We start from the raw sequence: 24,630 nt of genomic DNA, 5'->3' as shown, positions 1-24,630 counted from the left end.
ATGCGCTTTAGCTGCAAACCCTGAGTTTAGTCATCGGCTGTCATTTTCCTCAGACAAGCATTATTTTTCCAGAACATGTCAGAACCAGTGTCGAGTTTTTCTGGTTCCTATGCATGGGGCTTAAAATGCATAGTACATACAGTTGTCTCAGTGAAAAGACACGAGAGTGGCAGAGGGTTCGGGCTGGGTGCCTGGGCCAGAGGCGTCCCGGGCCTCTGAACGGAGCTGAGCGCGCAGCCCCAGGTTCTCTCCCAGGGCTGGAGGGTAGCACACTGCCCACTGGCCTCTGTTACCCCTGCTCACCTGGCCCTGCCCTCCCAGCGTCCTGTACGCGGCACCTTCCTCTCGAGAAAACCAGTCTCCTCTTGAGGGTGCCCTTTTCCCACCATTGGCCTGTGTGGTGCATGTTTAGTAGGAGTTTCCCAGGAGCTCCTTCACATACAGAGTTGTCGTCCACCATAGGAAGATATGCGTTCTTCAGTCTTTGGAAAACAAACAATTTGGTCTGAGATTAGGATCAGTAACTTGTGGACCTGCTGTCTTCCAGGTCTCCAGAGTTCCCGGAGTAACCCTTCCATCCAGGCCACGCTCAATAAGACAGCGCTTTCCTCTTCCATGAACAGCCACCCACAGACATCTGCTCCCAACACCTCTGCTCTGCAGCCTTCACTCCGTCTCTTTTCCCTCAGCAACCCGTCTCTTTCCACCACAAACCTGAGTGTCCCTGCTCGGCGCCGACAGCCGCCCGTCAGCCCTCTCACGCTTTCTCCTGGCCCAGAAGCACATCAGGGTTTCGGCAGACAGCTCTCTTCGACCAGCCCACTGAACCCGTATCCTGCCTCGCAGGTAAAAACTACTACAGTGGAACAGACCGGAGAGTTTAGGAATTGCTTTCCTTCTCTGTGTGATTTTGGGTTGTGTACATGGCACCAAGCACGTTATCCGTGAGGTCACTTGCCTGAGAAATCAGAGTGTGGAATTGTGACTCATTCAGAGCGCACCGATGGTTTTCCAAGAGCGGACTTGAGCTGATTGTGCCTCAGCAGACACCACACGGTTTGCAGTTACTGTACCGCTCGAAGTCGGGGTTCGGGCCAAGGGTAAGGGGTAGAGGACACCATGCAGATGTGTCTACCTTAGCTACGGGAAACCAGGCTGGGATTTTAAAATCGGTACGGAAAATCGGGAATCGGCCCTACGAGTAATTTAAACCATAAGGAAAAGCCACAGAGGACATTTAATATATTCCTGAAGCTCTGACATGAGACCTCTTTCCTGACTATGACCAGATATTTGGGAGACGATGCTTTTATTGTTCATGAAATAGTAGGTGTAATGAGGATCATGTCACTATGAAAGAACCGGAAAAAGTCAGTTTAGAGAGAGGCCGCAGTCCCAGGGCTCATACAGAAGTTCAGGGGTTGAAACACCACATTTTGACTTGCTGACTTTGTTATTATTCTAAGCTGTTGGGGTGGTTCTCCTTACCAAAGTCATCAATGAATATATTTTTAATCTGTTCGTCACTCCCTAGATACATTAGAACATCATTTACTAACCACTTCTCCATGAATGAGTAATGACAGCCGGGAGGAGCGGACAGAGCACAGTGGAGGGATTGGCAGGTCCAGTTATGAGGTCATTCTTCACCAGTTACTGGCCGCGGGATCTTGATTACATGAGTAATACTTTTCGGGAGAGGACAAGAGGGTATTTCGTAATTGTCTTTTTAATGGTCGTTTTTATGATATTAATTTTATTTTGCAAAATTATATGAGTCTTGGCCATTGTGGCTCAGTAGATTGGAGTGTCATCCCGTAGACTTAAAGTGTGTGGGTTCGATTCCCTGTCAGCACACATACCCCAGTTGTGGGTTCGGTGCATGGTCGGGCCACATGTGAGAAGGCAACAGATTGATGTTTCTCTCTCACATCAGTGTTTTTCTCTCTCCCGCCACCTTTCTCTTTCTCTAAATGCGGTGAAAAAATGTCCTTGCGTGAGGATAAAAAAATTATTTGATAGGTTTTAAAAATATATTACTTGGGCCCTGCCTGGCGTAGCTCAGTGGATTGAGGGCAGGCCTGTGAACCAAAAGATCGCGGTTTGATTCCCAGTCAGGGCACATGCCTGGGTTGCAGGCCAGTTCCCAGCAGGGGACCCATGAGAAGCAACCGTATGCTGATATTTCTCTCCCTCTCTCCTTCCCTTCCCTTCTAAAAGATTTAAAAAAAAAACCTTAAAAAAATATATTACTTGGGCTTCCTAGATACATTTTAAGGAGACTGTATGGATAGAGAACATCCTTTTTCAGGGGTTTCCATTTTTTAATTTGCTTTCTGTGTAGATTTTTTAAAAAATCCATGTGCATGCTAATGAAGAAGTCAACAGTTCTAAAGGACGTGTTCTGAAGGACGTGTTCCGAAGTCCGAGTTGCTTCCCCACCCATTCATATTTCTTACTCCCTAGCGGCGACTGCCTGCAACCATCCTAGCTGATCACTGTGGTAGAATCATGTTGTTCTCATGCTCGCTTTGTTCTGCATTCTTAGTGGTAGTTTTTTTCTAATGACGCCCTACCATGGAAGAGTAGCGTTTGGCTCTTTCGGCTCTCCAATGCTCCCCCACACATACATCCATATTTCCTCCTCCGCCTCCTCATTCTTCACAGTGTGATTTATTACGGTTTTGTTTAGAATAGCGCTCAGTGTTTAATGTTTTCGTAGTTAGAATAATGTAGTCAGAGTTTAACCATATAGTGTACTATGAACTAACAAAAGGAACATTTTTTCTCCTTCTGGGAGTTAATAAATGTCTTACTCTGTTAGTCTGGTTTTCTGTCTGTATTACGGATTCAATCGCAAACTCCCAGAACTGAGTCGATCTTTTCTCGGAGCAGCTAACGTGGCGAGATTCAAATGTGTCCTTATTCTGCCCAGCATGTCATTAACAATTGCCTAAATATAGAATACTAAATTCAAAATAATTTTCTCTTGAAATGTTGACAGTATTAATCCCTTGCCCTCTTAGTTTCTAGAGCTGCTATTGAGAAACTCAGTTTCATTCTGATTCTTAATTCTATGAATGAAATCTTTTCTTCCCTCCTCTAGAAGTGTATAGGATCCTCTTTCTATCCCCAATTTTCTGAAACTTCAGGATAATGTGGCTTGACATGAGTCTGGGTATTTGGTGGCTTTCTTCAATCCGGAAATTCCTGTCCTTCATTTCTGGGAAGTTTTCTTTGATTATTTCTGTCACTCTTTCTTTCCCTGAACGCCGAGTTGGGAAAGGAAGGCGGAGCGCTGAAGTCCCACTGTGTGCCGCCATCGCCAGCAGCACGGCTCCACACCGCTGGGGTCAGGTGTGCCCTGTGCAGAGACCCTGCGCTGCCTCGTTCTCTTTGGAACGAGCCCCCCAGGCCCCCGCAGGCCGGGGCCCAGAAGCTAACTGCTTTTCACCCAAACTTTGGCAAGACCCTTCCCTCCTCGCCTCTGTCTTCGCCCGCTGCTGCCGGCCGTGCGCTTGGCCTTCTCGGCTCAGCCACGCCAGGCACTTCCCGTCCATCTGCTTTTCGTTTCCCAGGTTTTGTTGCCTGCCATTTCCTTCTCTCCTGTTGTTCTCGTCCTCGTGTTCTTTATTGTTTTGTTGTTGCTGTGTTAGTGTTCTACGAACGTTTACTGTTGCCTCATGTTGTCGTGTTTTTAGTAGAATTTTGGGAGACCATAGAGCTGAATGCTTTTTTCAATCTTCTATCTTTAACCAGAAATTATGTCTTTAGAAATTTAAAAAAAAAAAAGGTTCTTAACTTACAAATCTGAGAAGAAACTGCTAAATTGGCTGGGTTGTTTTTGTTGTTTTGTTTTTTGGGACAATAGAAATTGTCGGGGAATGGGAGACACTTTGCAGGGAGGGGAGATTTGAGATGTACTTTGAAGAAGCAGAAATCAATAGGCTTCTCAGAGCACAGCACAGAACGCCTTGGTGAAGACGAGCTCCTAATCTTAAAGGACTTACTACCAGAAACTCAAAAACTAAGCTAATTAGTGACTCTTTTTCAGATGGTGCCCTCCGATCGAAGCCCACTTTCCTTCCTGCCGATGGAAACGCAAACTCAAAGGCCCCCGCCGCCGCCTTACCCCTCGTCCCAGCAGCTCCCCCAGCCTCTCCTGCAGCAGCCCTGCATCCAAGAGCCCCCTGCCCAGCAGCCGCAGGCAGCCTCATCGCTGCCGCAGCCAGATTTCCAGCTCCTCCCGGACCAGGTGCGTCCCTGCAGGCGCGCTGGTGTGGAGGGAGTGCCTGCTTTGCCTCCAGTTCCAAACTAAATGATCCCCTCCTTATTCCCTGAAGGGCTCCACTTTGACCAACTTCTTCCCAGATGTGAGCTTTGACCAACAGTCCATGAGACCAGGCCCTGCCTTTACTCAGCAGGTAAGTGACTGCCCCCCGAGGGCCCGCCCCTCTCAGAGCAGGAGCCGGTCAGTGTGTGGGGCCCACAGCAAGCAGCCTAGGCACTGTCCAGCTCTGACTTCAGACGTGCCTGGTGGCTAGGAGAAGCCAGAACCTCCCCCAGCCCTAAATGCCAGTGCTGACTGCCTTTCTGTGTGGCTTCGGGGACTGTTTGAACGAGGGATGGGAGCCTCCTGAGGGTGCTCTGGCCACTGAGCTGTAGCATTGTTCACGCTGGCGGGGCCTTGGCAGTCCACTCAGCCGTCCTGTGCCGGAGCCTGAGCCACAGGGCAGGGGCTGAGCCCGCAGGTCCCGCTGCAGGGCCCCGCACGAGAGCCGCCTCCCAGGAGGGCTTGGTTGTGGTGGGCAGGGGCCCTTCCCTGAGATATTTTCACTCCGCCATTTCCTTTTTAATTTTTCTGTAACACTGGCCGTTTTTAATATCTGTCGATTTTAGAATGTTTAATAAGTATGACTGGGTTCTAGGATGGCTTGAGGACAGGAGTACTTTCCAGAACTTAGTAACAGTGAAATAAAGAAAGACCTATTTCCTGAGGAGGCTGTGGGGAAGCCTCAGGGTGAGAACCAGGAGTCCTGCCTCCCCGGTGTCTGGAGAAGCCATTTTAGTCTCCCCGAGTCAGTGTCTCCCAGAAAAATTATGGAAATTCCTACCGTTGAGAGATTTTTAAAAGCAGTTTGAAACATTAATTTCTGGAAAGGCACCTGAGGTAGACCTCAGTTCTACCCACCTTCATAGCGGCTCTCTCAGACCAGGAGGGGCTGCCTGAGCCTCCGCCCTCTGAGCGTGAGAAAAATGGGGTCCACTTTCTCATTTTTCTGGAAGCCAAAGAAAAGGGCCTCTGGCTGCATCATTTCTTTGGTCCTTCTTGGGGAGCTGAGACAGGGCTCCCACAGGTAGCAGTCTTCACAGGCCTCAGTGTAACTAAGGAGCAGCAGGTCTGAGGCCTGAAGGGCACAGAAGCCACAGCTGTTCATGTCTCCCCTGGTGGCCTCGTGGGTCAGGCAGCGAGTGAGTGGGGCCCCTGCATCCACACCAGCATCCGCCTGCCCCGGAAGCAATTCCTGCAGAGCAGGTTCCCACGACCTCGCAGCACTCTGGGATCCCTCAGGAAGGGACTGGAAGATGGTTTCCAGTGTGGGCTGGCTTTGGGGGCCCGTGGCATTATTCCCCCCTCGGAAGTAGAGATTGTTCCTCATGACGTAACTTCGGTACTTCCAGGTGCCCCTGGTACAGCCAGGTCCCCAAGAGCCACAGGATTCATTTCCTTTGCGACCAAACCTGTACTCCAACTGCGGGAATTTCCCAAGCAATGCCTTGACAGGTAAGTGTGAGCCAGCCCTCACCTTCTTCACTGTAGTTCTTTGCTGTGCTTTCACAGATCCTGTTGTAAGGTAGTTTGAACAACAACATTAGATAAAGCGAAAAATGGAAGTCCCCCAGCTCAGCTTTTCCTTTCCGAGTTGCAGGTGTCCAGCACAGAGATTTTGAGGCAGTGAGCATTTTCTGAAGGGCTTAGCGTTAAGGGATCGGCAACAGTTCAAGTGGAGAAAGCCTGCAAAAATTGGGAGTTGTGGAGCTGACTGGAAGGAACATAGACTCCAGAGCAGAGCTGTATGCCTGGAAGGGGTTGGGACACCGTGATCGCTGTCTTGGCTGGCATTTGGGGATGTCATCAGCTATGTTGTAGCCCGCGGCCCTCACGCCCCCTAATCTGCCCTGTTGTCCACTTCTTCCAGAAGACTCCAATGCCAGCCTCTTCAAAGACCTCAGCGGTGCACTGGCGGCCATGCCTGAGGTCAACCTGAGTGTGGACACTGACACTCCATTTCCATTGGAAGAAGATCTCCAGATTGAACCCCTGAGCCTGGACGGACTCAACATGCTAAGCGACCCCAGCATGGGCCTGCTTGACCCCAATGTTGAAGAGACGTTTCGAGCTGACCGACTGTGAGCAGAATAGAACAGAACATTAGAACTTATATCTGAAACAGCTAAAATAAAACAGAATACAGTGGAGCCAAATACACCCCTGGGCTTTTGTTGTCTTGGGCTTCTGACGCGGAAAGAACCGATTCTCCTGCTCCTGGCTTTCTGCTGAGGTCCGTTCTCATATACTGTGGCCTATTCCAGACGGCGGAGCGCTGCACTGCCTCTCCGGCCTGTGGCACCCGTTAGTGGCCAAAGGCGGGCTGACTCGGAGCTTCCAAAGGGGTGGTGATCACAGTCACCATCACATCTTTTTGTTGGCTGTCTAGTTGGTCCGTGTGTGAAAGTAGCAAAGACCACCGACCGGAGGGCCCAGCAGCGCTGTGCGGCGTTCGGAACCACTGATCTCACTAGACACTGAGGACGGGACCTGGCTGCTGTGGGCGGTGGTTGGGCCGCAGGCCTTCTGGAGTTGGCCCGGTGGGGAGCAACGGTACCACAGCACCGCGGGCCTTCTCCGATCTCATCGTCACTGCCGGGCACCTGCCGGCTCGTGGCGGGGGTTCAGGGAGGCCCGGAGAGCCACTGCGCCCTCACCCTCAGATGCCTTAATTCTAATACGAAGAATTTGCACCGTGAGTCCCAGAACAGACTGGAGTTAAGCTGGATGGTATTTTGTTTTCTTCCCAGTTGTAATCTCTTTTCTGCTGCTTCAGTTCCCCTTTTCCTATGGACAAGGGGAAAGGGAAGACTATTTTATTCAGTCACTGAAGAAAAGTCCCCTGCTAGTGGATGAGCCTGAAGAGAAAGAACAGTGCTTCTTGCTGGCTGTGGAAGCAAGATGGGGGCCAGAAGGCGTCTCGCAGACACGCCCTGGACTGCCCCAGACGTGCGCAGGCCTCCTCCCGGACAGACCCCCGGAGGGAACGGCTGCAGGTTTGACTCAGCCGTGAGCCACGCGGCAGCAGAGCGAAGCTCTTTCTCTGTGGGACGGGAGTGTTGACTCCTCTGGACCCTAAGCCCCCTGAGGGCAGGCAGGGACTGTGCCTTACTCATCATTGAATGCCTACTACCAACAAGTGCCTGGCACTGAACAGGTGCTCTGTCACAGCATGTCAAATGCGTGAATGAATGTACTCGTGGAAGGACGTGTGAGAGAATGCGTGGAGGGGTGCGTGAACGAGTGAATCCGCCTGCTGTGAGGCAGTCTGATCTTTAGCTCTCCCTGTTCCTCGCCAAATCTTCTCGGAGCTGTAGCTTTTCAGACACTTGTGCCTGTGGTTAAGTCAAGCATGCACTTTAATATGCTTTTAACACTAGGTGACCAAACCCACCGTTAGACGTTAGATGCTAGACGTCCACCTGCCTGTCTCCCTTGGGCTGTGCTCCACAGCAGGTAGGTGCGAACTGTCTCCTGAGGGCGGTCAGCCCCGCTGAGTGAGCAGAGGCCTCCCAGATGCCTCAGGGGTCCTGGCAGGCCCCACCTCAAAGTGCTTCCCTCTCAGATCCATAATTTTGCTCTAAATTGCTTTAAAATAGACATTCATTCTTTGAAGTTGAAGAAATTCTGTAGTAAAATGAAGGCCTGAGTCGTGAAATTATCATTGGTTATTAATATCTTAGCTCAGAATAGGATTACCATATTTCCACCACTGCCTGCCCCCTCTAACTTAGGCTAGGCCAGTCCCTGACCAGAAGCCCAACAGGTGGATTTCAGGGGGCCCAAGGGGGCGGGGCCTGCTGAACACCCCTGGGGAGGGGTCCGGGCAGAATTCGGGCGTGGCAGACCAGGTAGGGAGGACAGGGCCACTGAAGGAGAGGTGAGACATCCCGGAACCTTAGCCACTGCCCTTCCAGGAGATACCAGGAGTGTCCCTCCCTGAAGGTTGCTAGGCTGCTCCCAGCCCAAAGCAGCAGGGCTGGGTCACGCAGGTCTGAACCGGACACCTGTGTGCCTTATGGCAGGAAGAGCCTGTCACAGGGCCCTGGGCTGCTAACCTCTCCTGCTGGGTCCCATTCCTCTTCCACCTGCAGGGGGCTTGCCTGCCCTCCTTCCGTTCTGACGGCCCCAGTGGAGTGCCGCTCCATCTCATTGCGGAACCCAAGTCTTCCCACTTCACGTCAGCCCCCAGTCCCCACTGTTGAGCCAGGAAATCAAACCAGAGTCCTCCTTGCTGAGTGCCGGCCCAGGCAGGGCACATTGGCCTCCCCCTCCCAGCTTTATTCCAATTGAACTTTCATATCCCTGTCTACTCAACACCTCAGAAGGGTGTGGGGAGCGACTCGGTTAAAGTAAAGGGCCTTTTCTTCTAACGGTACGCAGCACCCCAGTGTGCCAGAGGAAGCCAACTGCTTGCTGCCTTTCCCGTGTCCAAGGCCCCCGACATCTGGTCTGGCCTTTCAGACAGGGAGCGGTGCTGATGTTAGAAGAGGTTTTTTTTGAAGACTGGAGCTCCCGGCATCATTCAGAGTGCCTTACGCACAGGGTCACCGGGGCGGGTGTCCCAGCTCGCTCTGCCCGTGGGCAGCCCCACTTCACAGGCCTCCAGGATGACCGTGCTGCTCGGGGCCTTTCTCCAGGCGGCTCCTGGCCTGGGGGATCCCCGGAACAGTGACCCATTTGGGGGAGTATAAGAATGACAGTGAGGTTTAGCACTGGATTAAATTTATCCTTAGGTCCATCCGTCCAATCTTTTCCTGTGAAAAGGCCTTGGGCATTGCACAACCCACTTCTCTTACCTGGTGTCCCGGGCAGGTCGCTGCCGTGACCGTTGGCGGTAAGTCTGCACTCACTGGTGCCTTTAAAAAACTGGGTGTGACCCTCAGCACCCAAAGTGGCTGCATACTAAATATTTTGCAATATTTAGAGTTGTTACAAGAAATCAATGGCTATCCTACTCATTTACTAGCAGTTAAACAGCATAGAACTAAAGCCTACCTGTGTTTCCAGTCTTTTCTTTCTGTACGGTTGTGGTTTTCAGAACTTAAGGTGTTAGGAGAAATTTTCTTGATCATGTCAAGATGAGCATAAATTCTCCTTTGTCCTGTTTCCTTTCTCCTAAGTCTGCTGTACATTACGTGAGCTGAACAGTGTGTATTCCAGTCTGTTTGCATATCTGAAGATGTTTCCAGTTCTGACTCTCGCCAGCTCTTAGGATTTTTGCACAGACGGTCCTGAGCAAGTTCGCATTGCTTGTGACCGGACCGTCACAGCAACTAATCAGCCAGTGTCCTAGTTAAACAGACCCCCTGTTAAACAATATTTAAAGATTGGAATTTGTATAAAGTAGCTTCCAAGTTTTATAATGTATCATGTTACATCTTTCGTAATTAAAAGCACAATGAGGTTGTATCTGCATTTGGTGTTTTCCTTCAGCCTCGCCTCAGATGAGATGAACTGGGGGAAAGCCTTTCTCTCTTGCCACCTCCTGTGCAGCTCGGCCTGCAGTTAGGGATTTCTGGTCCTTGGCTTGGCAGGCCCTGCCTCGACCTGCTTATCGTGCGTCCACACCAGGGAGAAGCTCAGAAAGGCCTAGGGCTCAAGGTTCCTTTGAAGCTGTGAGTACCAAAGGCAGAGGGCACCCATCCATGTTCTGCTCCCTCTGCTGTACCCCTCCAGACCCTGCTCCTGCCCTCCTCTGACACCCCTCCCCTGTGGAGGTTCAGGTCAGGCCACAGACCCTCTGGGTCCTGTGCCTGCCTTTAGCCCCGCCCCCCTCCCCTGCCCCATGTCCCAGCAGGGCTCCTGGCCTAGCCTGTCGTCCAACAGCCAGCATCCTGAGAGACCCACCTTGTCAGCCATGCCCAGGGTTTGTCTGAGAGGTGACTCTTCTGAAATCTTACTCAGAAATCCCGGCTCCGACCCTAAGTTCCTGAGCCTTCATTTCTGCTTTGGTCCACCCATACCCTGTGCTTTGACACCACTGAGAATCCGTCCCTTGTCCCTTCTCTCTGCCTGTCCACCCTCTCCTGGCTTCCCTCCCTTCCCAGGCCTAGTCCCCTGGGTCAGTGGCCTTTTTGCAGCCCTCACCAGCCCTCCTCCTGCCTGGCCCATGGCCACTCCCTGTCCAGATCCCTGCCCAGCCCTCTCCTGACCCCAGGGTGCACCTGGACCTCCCCAGGTGCAGGCCCTCACTTGTCCCTCACTTGTCCTCCGGGCCATAGGGGGTGAGGCGCAGCTCCCTGAGGGTCGGTTATTATCAGTATCATTTATCACGTGAACACGCGTGAGTATGTTCTTTCAGAGACAGGATGCACACATCCATAGAAATACTAAGTTTGTGTAATGCGGGCTTTGAAGCAGCTCATCTTAGTAGGGGAGGAATGTCCTACCTCAGTCTCGTTTGGGTCTTGTTTGCTTAATGAGCGTGGCACCTTCTGCAAGTACAGAGTTCAGGGTTCTGCACAAGCCGGCTATTCAGGGTGGGGCAAAAGTAGGGTTAGAGTTGTGAGCACACGGAACAGTCTACTGTACTATTGTTTATCAATGATTGCAATGCTGTCCATATGAACAACTGTAAACCTACTTTTGCCACACCCTATATGTGACTGTGCCCTGATGTGGACACTAGATGGAGCTGAGACCATAAGCGTGGCTCTCAGGGCTCAAAATACCCAGATAGAGCTACTTGACCCTCTCGGAATGAGCCTTTGGCCGGGCCTGGCACTGGTGTTGGCTGGAATTGTGCCCTCTGATGGCACCATGTATAAGCCTGCCTAGTGCCCAGTCCCCTGTGGACAATGAGACACCCCATCACACGCCCCTCACGGCCACCTGGGAGGCAGGCGGAGGCACGCAGGGCCAGGCTGGCTTCTCGGGCTCCCGGCTGAGGAAGCGGGCCCAGAGAGGCTTCATCCCAGGGCTGAACCAGCGGGGCACCGCGCACCCTCACGGCGGGCAGTGGGCAGGGAGCCGCCCGAGGAACCACCCCTGGGAGCAGGAGGCTGGGGTAACAGGTGCCAGCTAAGGAGGAAAGGAATTTCTCATCCAGAAATTCTGTTTAAGGCTTTGCTTTTATTGCAGTAGAGCATACTCATCGTGAGAAATTCACATGATACCGAAGAGTACAAAAGCCATGGAGGCGCCTCCTTCAAATATTCAGGGAAAGGGGCAGGTAGATGGATGGAATTTTTTACCAAAAAAAAAAAACCCAACCATGCTATCTTTGGAAAAAGTACTTCAATTTAACAGAACAAAAAAAGAAAGCCCAAGTGTACCTAGAAATTGCCAAACTGCCAATAATGAAGAAGCACATTATTATTTCTCTGAAAGGAAAGAAAATCGACCAAGAAGCCGGATCCATTCTTCAAACCTGTTTTCGGCCATAGACGGCGTCTCTAGACAGCCTGCGAGGTAGGACGAGGAAATGAGCTCACCCACTTCCTACCTCCCGCCCCGCGCCCCACGCCGCGCGCTCTCTGTCGCACATTGTCAGCCTTCGGGCTGCCTGCATCCTGTCCCACAGCCATCCTTCCCACCATTGTTCGGCCCCAGCCCCCGGTGCGCGTGGGTCCCCTGTTCACTTCCAGCCCCTGCAGGATGGGCTTCCCAGCCCTGCAGCCCCAAGTCCTTTCCTTTGACTCACCTCGTGGCTGCCTTGACTGTGTTCTCCAGGGGCCTATTCAAGAAGAAGGGCCGTAGCAATGATAGGGGTGCAGCTCCTGGGCTGCCAGGTGGGAGGCCCGCACCGCAAAGTGGGGGTGGGTGGAATGTAGCCGGGCGCAAATCCTCAGTGTAGGGACAAGACGACTCTGGAAACTGAGTCTTAAATGTGTGTTTCGTGACATGCAGTTGAAGTTTTAGAATTTGGAAGGAAAATCACTATGGTGAGGGACCCGGGGAGTCCTGTGTTCAAAGAAAGGACACACCGGGTCTCTCGCTCAGGGCTGTCCCTATGACCGTCCCCCCACACTACCCGAAGGACCCCACCCCCATGTCGTCCCTTCGAGGGCAGTTCCCTGTCTCATCTTCACTTGGAAAAGCTCGATGTCTCCTTCAGGGCCCAGGTCCAGGGACACCACCTCTGCGAAGCCTTCTGTGAGGTTTGGACCATTGTTTGACGGGCACTGATAGGTCCTTCCTCTCCCACACTGTGTGGGAGCGGTAGACCTCCGGGACCCTTTGCCCTTGGGCTGTGCTCCGTGACTTGCTTCAGCCAGTGAGATGTTTGTTTGGAGATGAAACCCAGAGCGAAGCCTGGACTTGCCCCAGATGGCAGAGCCGGTCCCCTCAGGCTTCCACCATTGCCACTGGCACAGCTTCCCCACTGTGTAGCCTCTGGTCCCAGCAGCACGAGGGACAAGACACGCCTCACACCCACGCCCACCAGCCATCAGGCAGGCCTCACTTAAATTGCCAGGGCCGTCCCAGGGAATCAGCAGACACACGAGCTGGAAATAAACGCTCGTAACAGTAAGCCGTGAACCGCAGGGCCATTTGTCCTGTAGCATTGTTGTGGCAATCGCTGACTGATAACCTCTGTTGGTTTCCTTTTTGATTTTGAGCTGCACTTTGTTCCCATAGGTTTCTTAACTCTAAGGCTAATGTTGTTACAGAGTCTGGCCCCGCCCCCCACCCGGCCCGGGTCAATGAGCAATTTCAGGCAAAGACTCTGATTCAATTCTGACTCCCCAGTGCCCAACTGAAAGGCACCCAACATCACCCTTTCCATCCGTCCTCTCTCCAGGACAGCCCAGTCTGGGTGGAGAGCCCATGGCCTCTGCTTTCAGGACTAGCCTACAAGTTTGGACAAGAAGAGTCGAAAGCCCTAAGCTTCAGGACCCACCACTAAGGAGGACACTCAGGCACAGGCGCCCCCTACCTCAGAGCACCAGGGACCCCGGCGGCTGCTCTCCTGGCCAGGCAATTGTGTACAGACAGGCCCTGGTGAGTACAGTAGGGGACTCAGAGCAGGGAGAGCACTGAGCCCTTTGTCCAAACACACACCAAGAGCCTTGGAGTGTCGAATCTCAGAGAGCGGATTTGTAGATGCCCAGGCAAGGTCAGGGGCCGGCTCCCTGACCTTGCAGACCCGCCTGAGGGAGCTGCACTGGGAGCCAGGGTCTGGGGCAGCGAGGGGTGGCCGCTGGCTGGGTTTCCCCAGCTCTGCCCACCAGCATCTTGTCATGATAACCTGGGTTCCACCTGGCCTGGTTTCCTTATAATTTATCATCCAAACCAGGATACTTCCGAGAGTGAAAGGAGGCCCTGTTAATAATTGTGCCAGGACAATGGACACAAACGGGGACCCAGGTTCAGCCCGAGTGAATAGGAGGGAGAGCTGGAGGCAGAATTGCTTAGGGCACGAGTGCGTAGGTTCTGGAGTTCCAGAGACCCAGGTTCAAATGTGACCTCCACCCTTTGACTGTGAAGCCAGGACAAGTCAGTGTGACCTTTGTGTGCCTCGGTTTCTTTATAAAATGGGGTGATGAGACCCACCGCGTTAGGTTGTGCCTGACCCTAGTAAGCACTTTTTACGTTTGCTATCCTTTTCATGTTATTCTTTTTGTTAAGTGAACATTTGACATTGCTAGGCCTCAGAAACACAACAAAAGGATGCATCTGAGCCTCCACCCTCCTGCTAAGGAGCCGGAGTGGCTCGCCAGCCTGGCCGAGCCCCCAGCAGCTGCCCCTGGGCTTCTGATGCACCAGGTTCCTGCTTCGGGAGCCTCAGGCCATCCTTAACCGATGCTGGCTGACTTGCACTGACCTGCTGGAAGCCTGGCAGGTGAATAAGTGCTTGCAAGCACCGAGTCTCCCTTAAGTGTTTCTTCTGTAGGGGCTCCCTTTCCCTCCACCAAGCCCTGCACACTCCAAGGGGCTGGTTTTACTGGTTGCAGGCAGGCAGAACCGTATAAGCTGGAGGTCACTTGGGCACAGACCCCATTCCCTGCCATGCTGGCTTCATCCACTTGGCCAATCAGGTTTTTTTTTTTTTCTTCAGCAATTTAAAGATTGAGCAGGAGATACACAGAGTCTGGGGGCTGTTGAACCTGAGCCCCAGTGTCAGTGGCCTAGAGAGAAGGTTCGGGGCTGGGCCCCTGAGAGGCCCCTGTTCTGCCATCAGGAGCCTGGCCATTCAGCAGCGACTCCAAGTCGGTGCTACCCACTAATTTCCTTGTAAATCCCCTGGAGCCAAGACTGGCTTTGGCAGCTTCCAAAGTCTGAGCTTTCCGGGAGCAGCCTGGGAACCACAGCAGCTGCGTCCCTGCCCCGGCCTGCGGGGCTGGCCTGCCGTCTGGTCTCCTCCGGTCCCCGCAGCTCTGCCTTCTCTGTCTCTCTTGGGTCAGGCGGTGGCAGTGGCAGCTGGTGAAACATGTCACTTTTTGTCTCCAGTTTTCTTTCTCCTTTCTTTCTTTCAGATGTTATTTATTTATTTCTGGAGAGAGGAGAAGGGAGGGAGAAAGGGAGGGAGAGACATGAGGTAGAAACATCAATCAGTTGCCTCTTGAATGCGCCCCAACCAGGGACCAAACCTGCAACCCAGTCATGCGCCCTGACCAGGAATCGAACCAGTAACCTTTTGCTTTGTGGGATGACTCCCAACCCAGTGAGCCACCGGTTCTTTCTGAAGATAGATCTCCACAGCCAGGCTCTGGGGAACTTCCAGCGTCACACCATCGTACGCCTCTTGCCACTGCAAACAGTGCCGTTTAACCACATCCCACCAAGGGCCCTGGCAGCCAGCACAGGCCTGGGCACCAGCTGCTGAAAGATAGTGACAGGATGTCTCCATCGAAGGGCATCCCAGAGGCTTTACAGGGCCAGCCCACTTCCGAGAGGTTGACGCGGTAGTCGGCATTTCCCAGACTTGTTCGACCCCTGACTCCTTTGGTGGGAACCATCGTGTGAGGCTGAGACTCTGCAGAACACACTGGGAAAGGCATGGAAACAGGAAGGACGAGGGCAGGGGGCGGGAGCATTAGACTCAGAAGGATCAGATAAGGAGGGCAGACAGGGTGCGGCAAAAACCGAGGAGCACGAGGAAAGGACCAGAGCCCACCCAGACTTTGGAGGACCCAGCGGGCAGTGTTTCCGGGAGGCCCGGGGAGCCATGCATGTCATTACGTCTGCTGATCAGAAATGTTAAGATAAATAAGCGACTGCCAAGGAAGCCCCCCCCACCCCCGAGACTAATGCCACCTGGAGAGGGGGGCTGGTGCCCGCGGAGAGCACCTCCTCCTCCCACTGCCCTGCGGAACCCAGTTTGGGCACCTGACCCAGGACACGCCAACCAAAAGCCTCTGGCTAAGAAGTTGATTTCTTTTTTTTTTTTTAAAGATTTTATTTATTTATCTTTAGAGGGAAAGGGAAGGAGACAGGGATAGAAATATCAGTGTATGGTTGCCTCTCATGCATCCCCTGCTGGGAACTGGCCTGCAACCCAGGCGTGTGCCCTGACTGGGAATCGAATCTTGATCCTTTGGTTCGCAGGCCCGCGCTCAATCCGCTGAGCTATACCAACCAGGGTTGATTTCTTTTTTCTGGTTCAAAACTGTCTGCCCAGTCACCTGGTCTGTGTGAAAGAGAGGGTGGCTCTGCAGTGTGAGCTGGCTAAAACGTCTTTGGCAAAATGACCACTGTTTGAAACGGACGTGATTCTAGGCTCAGGGGCTTGAAGAAAAATCAAATTTAAAACCACAAGAAACAATAAGAGGAATCAGTTCCGTGATTATGTAAGAACTAATGGGGACGAGATGACCTCAAGATGGCAGCTCGAGCACCTGTTCCAACCACCGTCCCAGCCCCCCATTCCAACCCAGCCCCCTAAACATGCCCCCCCAAAATGTGTTTAAAAAGATCTCTCAGGGGGCTAGAAGCTACAGAGGGAGATCCTCATGATCAGAAATGATGAGGAATTAATAAAGGATGCAGGAAAGTTAAAGGCCAATAGATGGGATTGAGTTGAAGGTAAAAATCTAAGCTCACATGTCCAGAATAGGACGCCTGTAAGAGAGGGGCTGGCCTGAGGGACGTGCCCATTGCTGGGGGCCGGCGGGGGGTGGGGGGGTCCAGGGCTGCAGCCAGGTGACCCGTGAGGTGTGGGCGGGGCTTGCGGCACGCAGCCGTCCAACCAGGACCGGCAGCCAGCAGGGGGATCAGGACAAATGGAGGAGCTCATTCCCCACACAGGGGCGGACACAGGGCTCATTTCCTTCATAAACAATGAGCCCTTTATCAATAAGATAAAGACCAACAGCCAACAGGAAAAATGGGGCCAAAACTGTGTCAGTAAGTTCACGGAGAAAGAAATACACGTAACTGGTGCCCATGTGAAGAGTCTGGATCTCATTCATAACTAAAGAAATGCCAAGTAAGACAACGAGGCACGTATATGGGTCACTTTTAGCGAAGATGTGAAAACATTTCGGATGCGCAGGACTGGAGTGGGTATGGGGGGACGGGGCCCCTCTGCAGCTCGTGGGGTGCGTGCGAATTGGTGCAGACCTTCCCAGAGGACAATCTGCCATTCGCTACCAAATGGAATTCTTAGGGTACTGGAGCAAAATACGATATAATATTTATTTTGTTTTATTTTTTTAATATATTTTATTAATCATGCCATTACAGTTGTTCTATTTCCCCCTTTGTTCCCCTCTACCCTGCACACCCCCTCCCCCACCATTCCCCCCCTTTAGTTTATGACCACGTGTCTCAAGTTCTTTAGATTCTATATTTCTCCTACTATTCTTGCCCTCCCCCCTATCTATTTTCTACCTACCATCTATGCTACTTATTCTCTGTACCTTCTCCCCCCTTCTCCTTCTCCCACTCCACTGTTGCTAACCTTCCATGTGATCTCCATTTCTATGGTTCTGCTCCTGATCTAGCTGTCCTCTTAGTTTGCTTTTGTTTTAGGTGTGGTTGTTAATAACTGTGAGTTTGCTGACCTTTCGCTGTTCATCTTTTTAATCTTCTTTTTCTTAGGTAAGTCCCTTTAACATTTCATATAATAAGGGCTTGGTGATGATGAACTTCTTGAATTCGATCTTATCTGAGAAGCACTTTATCTGTCCTTCCATTCTAAATGAAAGAAAGCTTTGCTGGACAGAGTAATCTTGGCTGTAGGTCTTTTGTAGGTCTTTCCAGCCCCTTCTTGCCTGGAAGGTCTCTTTTGAGAAATCCGCTGACAGTCTGATGGGGACTCCTTTGTAGGTGACTGTCCCCTTATCTCTTGCTGCTTCTAGGATTCTCTTCTTCATTTTAATCTTGGCTAATGTAATGATGATGTGGCTTGGTGTGTTTTTTCTTGGCTCCAACTTCTTTGGGACTCTCTGAGCTTCCTGGATTTCCTAGAAGTCTATTTCCTTTGCCAGATTGGGGAAATTCTCCTTTATTATTTGTTCAAATAAGTTTTCCACTGGTGGCTGTTCCTTTCTCCTTTCTGGTACCCCTATAATTCGGATGTTGGAGCGTTTAAAGATGTCCTGGAGGTTCCTGAGTCTCTTCTCATTTTTTTTGAATTCTTGTTTCTTCATATTTTCCTGTTTGGCCATTATTTTCTTCCTTCTCATTCACTCCCTTGATTTGAGTCCCAGTTTTCTCTTCATCACTATTGGTTTCCTGTGCAATTCCCTTCATTTCAATTAGTTTAGCCTTCATATGTTCCTCTAATTTGTGACTATAATCAACCAGTTCTGTGAGGATCCTGATCACCAGTGTTTTGAACTGTGCATCTGAAAGTTTTGCTATTTCTTCGTTGCTTATATTTATGGGCTCTGGGGCTTTGAGATCTTCTTGAGCCATTTTTGGTCTGTTCGCGCCCCTTAATTATGAGGAGCGGAGCCTTAGGTGTTTACCAGGGCAGGGCCGCCCAGGTCGCTGGGTTGTGATGCTGTATGTGGGGGCGGAGTCGGAGCGGGGAAATGGCGGCCCCCTCTGCTGCCTCTCACCACTGGGGCCTGCTTGGTCCCATCGTCTCACTGCCCACTCCCTCGCTGGTCCATCTGCGCACGAATGCGGGACCACAGTCAACCTGCCGCCCTGCACCCTCGCTGGGTACACTGGTTGTTCACTGGGTCACTCACTGGGTCGCTCACTGGGTCCACCCGTTGCAACCCCACACCTGGGATCTGCACGCCTGGGTCCGTCTGACCATGTTTTCCTGTGAAACCCCACTCTGCCAGCTGCTGGCTTCGCCCCTCTTACCGGTCAGGCTGAAGAATGTGTTGTTATCAGACTTCTGAAAAGTTCAATTTTCTGTGTTCTGGCTGTGTTTTCTGTTGCTAACATTTTGTTGTGTCTCAACTTGGTTGTGTGAGAAAGCACGGTGTCCCCACCTATGCTTCCATCTTGGCGGAAGTCTCACGATATAATATTTCTTATGCTTGAACTGGGAAAACCTAGCTAAGCAAGACACAAAACCTAGAAACCATAAATCTAAAAAAAAAAAGCACAGATCGGACCTCAAACACTGAAAATGTCAGTAGGACTAGCGACCGACCGTAGCAAAGGTACAAGACAAGCGACCCAGTGGGTGCAGCATGCGTAACGACCCCGAATATGAAGAGTCACTTCCCACCAGAGGCTAAAGCTTTATTGTTCCAGTAAACAGTCAGAGGATCAGAACAAGCGATTCACAGGAGCAAAACTTAGAATGGCCTCCACCTGAGAAACGGCACTTCTATTCACTGTGGGTCCAAGAAGTGCACCTTTCAAAGTGGACGATGTCTAGTGTTGGCAGGAGGAAGGGAGTGCTCCCCGGGGGCTGCCGGAGTTACGTGCCGGTGGGGTCCTGCCGGGCCATCGGCAGCGCCTATGGAAACTCTGCAGATAGGCTTCCAGGAGTCTTTGCTTTGGAAACACCCACTCCGCTGCCCTTGGAAATGTGAGCAAGTGCGCGCACATCACAGGACAATTGGTGTTAGAGAAGAACTGGAGGAAATCTAAATAATGAGAGAAGTATTTTTTTTAATTAATGCCAAAAATGGGGGGAAATGCTGCATATCTGATTGTCAGCAAATTATTAGAGTGAGCTGAAATTCCGTCACCTCCTGTCCCTCAGTTCCATTAAAGTATCCTCGACATCAACCCAAAAGAGCTCTGAGCCGCGGACGGAAGCCAGAAGGAAGCCCAGGGCTCCGAGTGATCCAGCCCCACCTCACGGAAGAGATGAAGGAGTGCATTCCTTTCACACGGTCCCACCCACCGGGCTGGGGAGGCGGGTGTGGGGTGAGGTTGGGGCCGTAACTGCAGGGAGGAGCTGAGGGGAGGCTGCGTCTCCCACCGGCCCGTGCTCTGTGCCCATTTCTGGGCTGAGCCCTCTGCCCAGTCTTCCAACATCAAGTTCAGAGTGAGGAAGAGCGCTCACCTGCATCACCCCAGGTCCTAGGGCGTTTACAGTGAGGACACTGTAAACCTGCAAACCCAGAGCACCCTGGATCCAGGCAGAGCCATGACTGTCCCTGAGCTGGTCCGCGGATCTGTGCTTAGTCCTCCTCCTGCAAGCGCGAGTGACTCAGCCTCCCAGGGCGCAGCTCCTCTCTCTGCCTCCGCCATGCGGTCTCATTCATGACTCCTCGCTGTGTCATCACTCCCACTGATAGTCAAAATACGAAGGCATGGGCACCTGCCAAGCAAAACAGACACCGGCTGTGCACAGTGGATAGAGGTAGCAAATTACCCCAAACCTCAGTGGCTCGGAACAACAAACATTTGTGATGTCACACACTGAGGGGTCAGGGATTCGGAGCTGCTCAACCGGGTGGTTCTGGCTCAGGGTCTCTCAGGAAGCTATAGCAGAGACGTCAACTGGAGCCGGAATCGTTTGAAGGCTTTAACGGGGCTGGGAGACCCACTTCTGAGATGTCTCATCACGAGGCTGTTGGCAGGAGGCCTTCGTGCCCCACCAGCAGGCCCCCCGTGGGGCTGCTTGAGCGTCCTCGCAACATGGCGGCCAGCTTCCCCAGAGGGAGCTCTCTGAGAGAGCAAGGCAGAGTCACACCCTCTCGTTTATGCAGCCCCCGGGTGGTTACCCAGGCCAGCCGTGTTCCGTGTGGGAAGGGCAACAGAGGCGTGTAAACACCGGGACGTGAGGGTCAGTCAGTGGATCATGACTTCCCACCACCCTCAGTACAAACGCCTGGCCGTGGCCTGCAGGCCTGGCCTCAGCTGGCCCCCGCCTGCTTTCCCATCTCATCATGTCCCTCTCCCGACTTGCACTGAACTCTAAGTGGAACAACATTCCACCTGTTCTGCAACAGCCCAGGTTCACTTTACATTTTCTGCTCCCTCTGCCTGAAAGTCTTCCCACCCAGATCCTTCTGTGGCTGCTTCCTTCTCCTCTTGCAGGTCTCCGCTCAAATGTCACCTCAGGCAGGCTTCCCTGAGCAGCTCATCAAATAATAGTCCCCACCCCTGCCTGTCACTCTCTGTTGCTGTTTTCCCCCCACTGTTACAAATGCATGGACACCACGTGAATGATGATAAGACAGTTATGCGTTTGCTGCGCACCCTCGACACCGATGCCACGCTGCACTGCCTCCGGAGACGCTGCTCACGCTGCCGTGCGTGCCCTTCCTCCCAGCGCCGACCTCCGTCTGACGTTGCCCTGTTCACAGGATGATTCCTGCCGTTCTCCCTCCCAGGACGGCAAGAGTCCTTGCTTACAGGCGAGACTCCTCTTGCTGGTTTAAGCTGAAGAAGAATTGATCGGGTGCATCAGGGGACTCATAAAAAACCTCCTGGAAAGCAGGAAACTAGTAGTTTGTGAGAAGAGCTCGTGGCTTCGCTCCAGAAGTTAGGGCTCTCTGCCATTCTCTTGCTCCTGTATTTATTTATTTATCGCTCATGTATTTATTATTGCTTGCTAGAGCACCTTTCTGGGTAAGCACTATGCAGACAGGGATCGTGTTCAGCCCCGTAGCTTCAGTCCCTAGAACAGTGCCTGGCAAATGCTAAGTTAAAGAAGTGTGTCCACGGAGGCCCTCTGACGCTGATAGGGCGCACCCGGGGGACCAGCGGGCAATCTCAGAAATGACAGTGTGTGACTTCCAAGCCTCAGGGCTCATGGATAAACGGCCTCATTTGTTGGCTGCTCCCAGTTTCAGATTCTAGGGAGGAGGAATCTCATTGTCTCATCTTGTCTCTTTGTGCCAAGCCCTAAGTTGTAGGGGACCTATAAACTGGGGGCTCTGGGGAGAGACACCCGCCCCACTTGAGTCGACCAGAAGGGGCCGTGGCCTCCCAGACGCCGGGATTGACGAGTCTAGTCCAGCGGGAGCACAGCTTCCCCGGGTATCGGACTCCGAAGTCTCCGTGGTATCGAGTTATGCGTGAACATCCCTTAAATGACCCCCAAATGTCTCTACCCTACCGTACCTCCCCTAAAATTCCAGTTCAGCCAATTCTGCTTTCCAAGTGGGAACAGATGGCTGTTTCTTTGGTTGAGCACCCGATGAAGTACTCGGTCTGCCTTCTGAGTCTTACATGAGAAACACATGTTCTTCAACATTACAGTCTCACGCCGTACGATGTGATGCCCATAGTGTAAGGGGCGTGTGGGACCCAGGGCCACCCCAAAAAACATGGCTCTCTTGCTTCACCCACCTCTGCTCCAGTGGGGCGGGCACCGAGTACAAAGACGGGAAATGATCCCCTCCTCCCCACTTCTCCTTCCCTCATTTCTTAATCGCTATTCCATTTTGAACACGCACATACTGTGGTTTATTTAAAGACCCACTTACTCTTATTGGATTAACACATGAAGTGCAAGGAAATCGGCATGTGAGGAAGAAAGTTGACCCCTGAGCACAGGAGTAAAAGCAGAAAGCAGGGCCGCTGTGTCAGTGACCCCGTCCTCCAAAAAGGCCTCTCCCAGGAAGAGGAAACGGCCGTTACCTGTTCTCAGGCCGGTCAGACAAGGACGGTGCAGGGGAACCGGTGCCCTGTGACATTAGCTGGTCACTGGGAGCTATGATGAACAGGATTACAGGGATTGGATTAATAAACAAGAGACAGACAAGAGAAATCTAGGTGGCAAAGGGGTGGAATTAACAGAGAGATAAAAGGAAGGCTAGGGAAAATGCCAGACTCTTAGGATAAAGTATGATGATAGAATATGAGAAAAAAATCCGCCCTGGCTGGCATGGCTGAGTGGATTGAGCACTGGCCTACGAACCGGGAGGCCACCAGTTTGATTCTGGTGGGGTTTTTTCTGCCTGGGTTTCGAGCCAGGTTCCCCAGTAGGGGGCGCACGCGAGGCAACCACACACTGGTGTTTCTTTTTCTCTCTTTCTTCCTCCCTTCCCCTCTCTAAAAATAAATAAAATATTTATTAAAAGAACACAATATGAAGACAAAATCTCCGACATTTCTGAGTAAGTTGAGTGAAACAGAATCAATCATGGAAACTTACTTATTCCCCCTTCTCACTTCTTTACCCCAGAACCTAAAACAGTGCCTAGCACACAGTCAGCCTTTAACATTTGTTAAATAAACGGACAACTGACAGTATAATGAACTGAAATGGGCCATCCTGTACCGGTTAAAATGAGAGGCCAACCTGACCTTAAGCTATATCCTGTAGGAATTCCTAGATGTGGTGGAGAAAAGAAAAAAACTTCTCCCACATTTCAAGCAGAAAAAGCAAAGCCAGATGACTGTTAAAAGTTTTGATAATCAGGTCAGCCCTGAACTTCCTAGGGCCACTGTCACTGCCTGAGGCAACAACAGTGGAAGCCAGGAGTCCTGAAGCCAGAGCAGCCTCCCTGGACCCCTGCAGTCAAAAAGACAGACCTTCAGGGGAGCCTCAGACCCAGAAACTCGGGATAATGGCCTGGAGGGCCTTTGGCCAAAGCAGAGACTGAAGGACGCCTGAAAGGGAGGGCTCTCGGTCACCCCTGCCTTCACTGCTGGGGACATTCCAGCCTAGCCCGCCCCTGGCAGCTCTGTGACACTGCAGGCTCAGGGCAGAGACCAGGGGGACAGTCTTTCCAGATCCTGAGAGCACTCTGTGCAGCTGGGGTGGACTCTGGCTCAGCACACACACTGCCCCCACTGCCCCCCACCCCTGCAGAATTGGGGCCCAGCCTCACCTATTTGCTACAATGAGAAGAGGCAGCCCTCTCTCAGATCCCCTGTGGCTCCCACCCTTGTGAGCTCAACCCTCCAAACCAGGAGGCAACTTTTGTGCATTGATATAAGCCAGACAAGAAATGAGCCCCTTCTGCCCGCTTCTCCCTGAGCCTCCGCATCCCAAGGCCAGCTCAGCTCCATCCAGGGGAGTGTCACCGCCAGCCACATGCAGGACAGGGGCCCCCAGGGCTCACCTGGAAATGGACAGGACCCCTGAAGCCCAGATCCTCAGTCCCCTGCTTTCCTCCCTCCCACTCTTACCAACTGGGACCAGGTTATATCCACGCGTTCCCATTTGTAGGTCCCACGTCCATTTTTTTTTTTCAACTGTGATTATCGAGTAGCTACTGTGCACACGCTGGCGGGCATGACGGTCTCAGAATCGGCTGTCTCGGAGGCTTTTTCGTTCCATGAGGATGACCAGGTGGGTTCCTACAGAAACCAGCTGTTCAGTTCCAGCCCCTGAAGCTCCGGAGCAATCGCTTTGGCCACGTCACCCAGCTTGTGCACAGTAAGAAACGTAGACGGTACTTTTCGTACCTGGGGACAAAATTTAAAACCCAGTGACTTGTCACTTCTACAGCAGCAGTGACTTGATGACTGGAGATAGGGGAAAAAATATCGCTGTCTGACCAGAGATATGCTTGGCAAGTTTTATTGTACTGACTTACAGGCTTAACTCCAATCCCTTGAGGGGGGGGGGGCAAAGAAAAGCACTGAATGCCCCCTCTCCCCAAAAAGGACAAAAATAAATAACCAGAGCAGACACAAAGGCCTGTCCTCCGTTCTGAGCCCTGTCCAGACACTGACTCACCCAGGAATTGTGCCGATGGGTTCCTCCCACCGAGTTACTGCAGGATGGTGATTGGCCTGGTGAGGGCGGCGGGGCCGGCTTCTGCACCTGTGAGGAATGTGAGGCAGTCTGGCCTGCGGATGGGTGGACAAGTGGGGAGCTGAAGCCGGTCTCCTGGTCCCTTTGTCGCTCTCTCAGTCTGTGCCTCTCTCTCTCTCTCTCTGTCATTTTGTCTTTTCCTTATCGTGCCCCTGTGTCTGTCCTTCCATCCTTCTGTCATTTGTTCTCTGTCTCCTGTCCTACTTTGGTCTCTGCCTGACAGCCCGTCTCTCTAAAGACATGAGATCTCTCATCTTCGCTTCCCCAGTATATC

The 24,630-nt window shown here is 52.2% G+C and overlaps 1 protein-coding gene across 4 annotated transcripts in view; it reads left to right on the top strand.

The window, feature by feature from the left end:
* The window catches only part of CRTC3 (CREB regulated transcription coactivator 3), a 74,090-nt gene extending 64,342 nt beyond the window's left edge, over positions 1–9,748 (top strand). For 3 of the 4 annotated variants that reach the window (XM_037149131.2, XM_053658881.1, XM_037149127.2), the window contains 5 exons: positions 548–846; positions 4,055–4,255; positions 4,344–4,424; positions 5,683–5,785; positions 6,201–9,748. In XM_037149131.2, the coding sequence (XP_037005026.2) occupies positions 548–846; positions 4,055–4,255; positions 4,344–4,424; positions 5,683–5,785; positions 6,201–6,415 (899 nt within the window). In that variant the 3' untranslated portion in view covers positions 6,416–9,748. The remainder of the gene's footprint in view (positions 1–547; positions 847–4,054; positions 4,256–4,343; positions 4,425–5,682; positions 5,786–6,200) is intronic. The other variant, XM_037149128.2, reaches the window with a different exon arrangement.
* The last annotated feature ends 14,882 nt before the right edge of the window (positions 9,749–24,630 follow it).

This window comes from Artibeus jamaicensis, unplaced genomic scaffold, assembly GCF_021234435.1.
Source record: "Artibeus jamaicensis isolate MK-2021 breed Jamaican fruit bat unplaced genomic scaffold, CSHL_Jam_final scaffold_612, whole genome shotgun sequence".
Lineage (NCBI taxonomy): Eukaryota > Metazoa > Chordata > Mammalia > Chiroptera > Phyllostomidae > Artibeus > Artibeus jamaicensis.
Note: the sequence above shows the minus strand (reverse complement) of the source record. Positions and strands in the feature narration are given on the sequence as shown.